The sequence below is a fragment of the Mus pahari genome, chromosome 7 (genome assembly GCF_900095145.1).
Source record: "Mus pahari chromosome 7, PAHARI_EIJ_v1.1, whole genome shotgun sequence".
Lineage (NCBI taxonomy): Eukaryota > Metazoa > Chordata > Mammalia > Rodentia > Muridae > Mus > Mus pahari.
The window spans coordinates 86,660,400-86,667,416 of NC_034596.1; the positions used below are offsets into that span (position 1 = coordinate 86,660,400).

Genomic DNA, 7,017 nt, shown 5'->3' on the forward strand with positions numbered 1-7,017 from the left:
CCTTGTGCACAGGCTCTCTGTCCCCGAGCTACTCTCGTCTGATACATTAGAATGATTATTTATCTGTCTTGTTTCACTGTAAAGCTGAAATAGAAGCACTAGACACAAGAACAGGTTTGATACTACCTGACAACTAATATGTTTGTATGGTAAAAACCAACCCACTTTTCATATTTTTACATTATTGGTAACATAGATTTGTGGTTTTTTTGTTTGTTTGTCTTTGTAAGCACAGAAAGATCAAAGTTGAGGACCGCTGTGGCAAGCACACATTCTGCATATCACAAGGGTAATTTGGCCAACTGTGTTTTAGGTAGGTTATCAGTAAGCTCTGAACTACACATCATCTCCCTACGTGTTACCTATAATGACCCTAAGCACAGCAGAGGCTGACCAAATTTGATGGAACCAAGAGGGTAGTCTATACTTAAAAATTAGTGATAAATTGCTTGCTAAGTATAAATAGCGCAGAGGGGACTTTTTGTTTCATCTTTTTGATTAAGGCGAAACAAATTTAAAAAATCCAAACAGTTCAGGTAAAGCACCAAGGCAGAAGAATTAGCTAAGGGGATGGGAGGGACAAAACAGGTGCTGTGCATGCTAGCAGCCCAGGCAGGGCTCCTGACACAGGGCTAAGTCAGGGATGATCCTCACCCATCCAGCCAACTCCCCAGCCCATTGGTCATCTGAGACTCTCAAGACCTTTAACCCAACATTGGAAACACACAGACTTCTCCAGAACTCCACTGCCCTCCAACAGCACAACACACATAGCGGAAAGGCTGCCTGGGGCTTAGACAGCCTCACTCCTATCAAGATTGTTTGAAAAAGAGCTTTCCTGCCGTCTTGCCCAATCCAACGTGACAGCGCCTGGATAGGTGGCCGTGTTAACCTTTGGGCACTTGCTGCAGCAGGAAATCTTACTTGACCCTTTCTTCTTTCCTAGAAGATGCTTATAGCTGTCATCTGTAAAGTTCTCCTCTGTTCCTATTTCTTTTTGCCTTTGAAGTTATGCAAAACAAAGCTAACTCCTCTTCCTTTTATAGCTCCGCAGAAACCTCAAGTTGGTAATTGACCATTTCCTCATTTCTCAACTTCTCTGCACTCCCTTCCCGGCTATGCCCTCTGCTCTGCAGGAGAGCTGCACCCCTCCATTCCTTATATAACTAGGATCTTTACAACCCTGGTCACCTGCCTGTGGATATGGCCAACTTATTAATGTCTCCCCTAAAATACAGTAGCTATACTTGAACGTAAGCCTCCACTCAGGCGTGTGCTGGCCAGTGCATCATGCACAGCTGTTAAAAACCTACCACCGGGGCTGGTGAGATGGCTCAGTGGGTAAGAGCACCCGACTACTCTTCCAAAGGTGCAGAGTTCAAATCCCAGCAACCACATGGTGGCTCACAACCATCCTTAAACGAGATCTGACTCCCTCTTCTGGAGTATCTGAAGACTGCTACAGTGTACTTACATATAATAATAATAATAAAAAAAAAAAAAAAAAAAAAAAAAAAAAAAAAAAAAAAAAAAAAAAAAAACCTACCACCACAGATGGAAGGCATTAGCTTTGTGAATAGCCGTGGATCTATTCCTGGTTCAAAACTGAACTCCTCAAAAAAACATTGCTATATGGACTGCTATAATATCAAATCTCCCTAGTTCTCATCAACACACACACACACACACACACACACACACACACACACACACACCCCTCTGTGCTCAAAGGGTGGTATTTTAAAAACTCAGAATATAGGTCTTCCCATCTAGGCCTACGTAGCTTGTCCTTTTCATTTCAATCTAATGCTTAGAGAGTTAAACACATGGTTCAAAACAACACGGCAATGGTTTCTAATGCCTAAGTCAGTACATAGCTCACTGAATATGAGCTGAAAAAAAAAAGCTTGAGTTGCTTAGTCCCAAACTACAGATGTTTTCTATTTATTTCCATATATTCCCCAAGTCTGATAAAATATGCATTCTGTCCTCTCACTTTTTTATTCTTGAGAGAACTTACCAGAGTACAAATAAGCAGAGGGCGGGGTGGGAACACGTGAGGGAAAAGGAGGCTAGCCTGAGTCTTGGAATCAGGATTTCACATTCTTGACACTGGAGACTGGCTTTCCCCAGCCCTACGCTGGAGCCTTCTGCCTTTTTGTTTTTGTTTTTGTTTTTAGAGACAGGATTTCTCTCTGCACCCATGGCTGTCCTGGAACTCACCCTATAGGCCAGGCTGACTTTGAACTCAGGCAGACTTGCCTCTGCCTTCCAAGTGCTGGGATTAAAGGTGTGTGCCACCACCACCTGGTGCCTTTTGAACTTTCACAATATTATAACTACAAACCTTGGATTTTGGGGTAAAGATCATTCAAACTCAGCATTTACAATGATCTTTTAAGCTTAAATTTCCTCTAAATTGTGAGGGAAGAGATGTGTAACAGTCATTGTATATGAGGTATAAAAGGAAATTCCAAGTGTCTCTTCTACACACGTGAAATTACAGCCATGCCTGAATTTCAGGAATTAAAAGTGACCAGTGAGAATCTGGCATATTTTATGATTGAAGCTGTCTTCTGAATTGGATATAAGCTTACATTTAATGCCCCTTTTCCTTCAAGGGAAGAAAAATAAGGTTTTTTTCCCCAACAGACTGTGAATCCAATCTAGTCCATTTGTAGAGTTAAGCTCCAAAACCTAAATTTGAAATTATCAGATAGGGCCTTTGCCATGATGTACCATGATTTAGGATAGCAAATGGAAGAGGAGAAGTTGAAAGAGTATTTAGATCTTGAACAAATCCAGAACCAGAAGGGAAACACTTGGAAAACCTCTGCTGCAGAATGCCAACATAAAAAAAAAAAAGTAAATAAATAAAAAAAATATGGAGGTATCTCGAAAAGCAGGCCCAGAGAAATGGCTTTGGAAGTCTTTGAATCTTTTATAGAGGGAGCAACAGAGGTGGGTTCTTAATAAACTGTCAAGGCTACTTTTTTTCCAGAAACGTACAAGGGACCTCTGAGTACTGGGGACAAATTGTGCCAACACTGATGTTGGAGTTGTTTTCGGGTCTCTGATCACCACCACCAACCACATACCAGTGCCACAATACAAGCAGAAAAGAGACAAGGAGGCCCAATCCATAGGGAACTCCCGGGGCGGCACGTGCTCCCGGGGCGGCGCGTGCTTCAGGCATGCTCAGTGCCTATTGGAAGCAGCCCCCTGAGGATTCCCCAGGACCCACAGGTAAGGGCACACAGGAAACCGGGGGAGTCTGCCCCCACCAAGGAGAAGCAACAGCAGGTGTTGACTTAAACTTGAGTTATTCGGGAAGACACTCTCAGTTCCTTGGGGGGGGGGGTATCCCTGTCACTGTACCCCGCATTCCTTTGGGTTTTCCAAGTCCTCTCCCTCAAAGTCTGGCTTCAAACTCTTTTTCTGTTCAATTTCCACCTGCCAAAATAAAAGATGGAGAAAATATCAGGACTAAGAGGAAAGAGAAAGGAGAAGCATGAGACAAATGGCCCAGATGAACCCCCGGAGGTCCCCTGGAATTGCCTGGAATCTCGTGGGTGTTCTGGCAGCTGCCACAGTGGAACCCCTAGTCCTGAGGACTCTAGGATCCCCGCGGAGAGATGACACTCCCTCTTCTTCATGGTCCATCTGGAAAATTCTTACTCATTCTTCGTCTCGCAGAGTTGCTCAAATACTTACTACCTGTGCTGCCCACTCAGGAGGGAGAATGAGTGTCCTCTGAATGTGTCTGTCGTCCCTGCCTCCACTGTCCCATAGGTTCGAGGGATAAGAACAAGATCTAGTTGATTTTATTCAATAGTGTGTGATTCCAGTAGGCAACAGACCATTGTTTATAGAGTGAATAAATCCCTCTGTCATTGACCACTTAAGACCCTTCATTACTTCATTTTTTAAAAACTCTCCAAGCTAATAAGAATTGGAACATTTATTGTTCTGTTCTATCTCCTGCAAAATCCTGTCAAGAAGTTTGGCTGGAGAGATGGCTCTGAAGTTAAAAGCACTGACTGCTCTTCCAGAGGTCCTGAGTTTAATTCCCAGCACCCATCTGTAACGGGATCCGATGCCACCTTCTGGCGTGTCTGACAGCTACAGTGCATGCATAGAAATCAAATAAATAAATCTTTAAAAAAAAAAAAAAAGTTGCTCTTGGGCTGGAGAGATGGTTCAGTGGTTAAGAACACTCACTGGCTGCTCTTCTGGAGGGCCTAGGTTCAACTCCCAGCATCTACATGGTGGCTCACCACTGTCCGTGATTCCAGTCCCAAGGTCTCCTCAGGCACATACATACATGCAGACAAAATACCCACACACATTAAATAAGTAAATAAATAAATAAATAAAATTCTTTTAAAGAGTAACACGCCCTGACTAAAGCCTCTGGTAAGTTAGGAAGGGACTACTTTGCACTTAGCAATCCCATAACTTGGGCTGCTTCTCAGCACTACATGGAATGTTAAGCTTCTCCACTGGAGGCAACAACTGAAGACAGCTTACAGTATGTGGTTGTGGGAACTGCTAGTTTTTTCCTAGCCACAAGATGGGGCATTCGTTCTTCTTGGTAGTTAAACAGTTTTAGATGCTACAACTAAGAAAATATTTAAAGGAATCATAAATTATATAAATCTGTGGGAATCATTATACATAGGAAATGATCCAATGACTTTGTGAAATCTTTCGCCGAAGTCTCTCTTCCCTCTTCAGAACTTGATCTATCAAATGTCTACCTCTGCAGGGCATTATCATTTTGATGCGTTGCAAGCCCTTGCTTCACAGTGATCTACCTATAATCTGGGCTCTCACAGGCTGGAAAACAGAACTCAAAGCTGGACTGAGCTATAGGGGGAGACCTGTCTTCAAATACCCCCAGTACTCCCCCCCGGCCCCCCGCAAGAAAACTGGCTCTCCAGTTTTGACTGCAGACCCCTCCCCACCCCCCTCAAGTCTCGATCCCATTACGCTGTGCAAGGGTTGGCTTTTAAGTTTGCACTCTTACAGTCCAGTGCCTCTGCTGGGTTCTGATACATAGCTCCTGTAGACGAAATGTTTGCTTCAGCTTATCATGTTCCCAGTACTCCCCCCCCCCCCTTTTCCAAGATCACTCCAAAACAGGAATCTTTCCACAGATGGGGAACAAGTATCGCTTAGTTCCACCGTTCTTTGTGCTGTTATTCATGTTAGGTATTACATTCTCTTCAACTCTTTAATTTTTTTGCCTAGCTTCTCTCTTACCCACGAGGGATTATTTCATTAAAGTCAGAGCAGATTCATCCACAGCTATGAATGTAAAGTGCCTTGATATAAGAAGCATTTGCTGGAAGGAATGAGGGGGAGGGGTGAGGCAGACAAATGGGTTTGGACACCCCAGAGGGAGGCCCTCCCGAGGCTACCTTGTAGCTGTAGTGTGCAGAATAATTGACCCACTTCCTGACGTCAGGTTTATCCTCCACAGAGACGGATCTCACGGCTGCCTTGGAGGCAGAAGTCGTGGGCATGCTGAACTCGACGTTTACATAGTTGGCAAATCTGGAAGGCACTTCCCGGTCAGAGCCAAGCTCAAGGTGGCAAAAGAAACAGTGTGGGTGGCCAGAAGCTGCAACAGAAAGAAAGCATCCAGACATTAAGTCCTTTGAGGAAGAAATAAAAAGGGAAACGGAGCTAAAGCACCACACTGCTAACAATGGAGGGCTGCAGGCACCTGGCGCTTGCTGAGGGTCCAATCAGGAGCTTCCCTAAGCAGGCGTCAGGCTCTGCAAGCCTCAGACCCTTTCATCCAGTGCCTCTTGATCACTGCAGCCTGGAACACCAGTATAAAAGCCACAGTCCCTGGAGGCTGGGGAGAGATGGCTCGGTGGTTAAGAGCAATGGCTGCTCTTCCAGGGAACCTAGTTTCAGTTCTCAGCACCCACATGGCTGACAGCTCACAATTCTCTGTAACTCCAGTTCCAGGAGAGCCGACCCCTTCACACAGACATACATGCAGGCAAAACTCCAATGCACATAGAATAGGAAATAAATAAATAAAAAGAAGCACCAAGGTGATTAAACATCATTTGTAAAAATGAAAGAAAAAAAATGGAAAAAAAAAATCAACAGTCTGAGACACAGGCTTTTATGACTGTTTAGATCCAAGGGCTGTGTGGACATAGCACAAACACTAAGAAAGAGGCTGGGGAGTGAAAGAATGAGCAGATGAGATTAGCACGTGGCACCTAATAAACCATCAGCGACAGCCGCCTGGAGCAAACCGCGTTCCTTTACAAGATGGATTCTCCTAATAGCGTTTTATATTTTCAGAGATGCCTCGGGCGTGTTTCTGTGGGTGGGTGATGTATGAAAGTGACAGACTTATGGGCAGCACACAGGAAACTGGGGGACACAGTGCACTGGACCAATGATCTGATCTGTTGAATCACAGTCTTAAGGTGGCCAAGGGTTCTGGGGGTAAAGCAAGCTGCCACGGGTCACAGTGAAAAGTGTCAGAGCTGTGACCATGGACTGCTGCCCCTTTGTCTAAGTCATAATTTCATGGTGTCTGAAACATGGAGGCCAGGTTGCAGGATGACTACAGATAAACTGTGACGTGACTTTGACTGATGGTATAACTCTTCTCTGCCTCTCTGTCAACAATTTCAATTTCCTTTATTGCTCTGGGCAGGATTTTTCAATCTCGGAGAGTCAGGAGACACACACCCTCTCTCCAAGGAAATCACTCCAGAGTGAGGTATTTGTTTTTCGCAGATGTAGCATAATTTAATGGTTATTTCTAAAGAGTAAGGCTAGGATATTTAACTGAAGAATTTGCACTGGTTTTTAGGAAAGGAACAGAAACTAACATATATATATATATATATATATATATATATATATATATATATATATATAAATCAATCAAAACTTAATGGTATCTGAAAACACATCTGTTCAATCTATTGTTTTGGGTGCCACAGACTAATTACAGAGCTGTCATTTGTCATCTCTTCT

General features: G+C 43.8%; 1 protein-coding gene across 1 annotated transcript in view; it reads right to left on the reverse strand.

The window, feature by feature from the left end:
• Positions 1-1,575: 1,575 nt before the first annotated feature.
• Ston2 (stonin 2) overlaps positions 1,576-7,017 on the reverse strand; it is a 140,057-nt gene continuing 134,615 nt past the window's right edge. Inside the window, exons 6-7 of the mRNA XM_029541026.1 lie at positions 5,424-5,626; positions 1,576-3,453 (exon numbers count right to left, since the gene is read on the reverse strand). Coding sequence (XP_029396886.1) covers positions 3,370-3,453; positions 5,424-5,626 — 287 coding nt within the window. The 3' untranslated portion in view covers positions 1,576-3,369. The remainder of the gene's footprint in view (positions 3,454-5,423; positions 5,627-7,017) is intronic.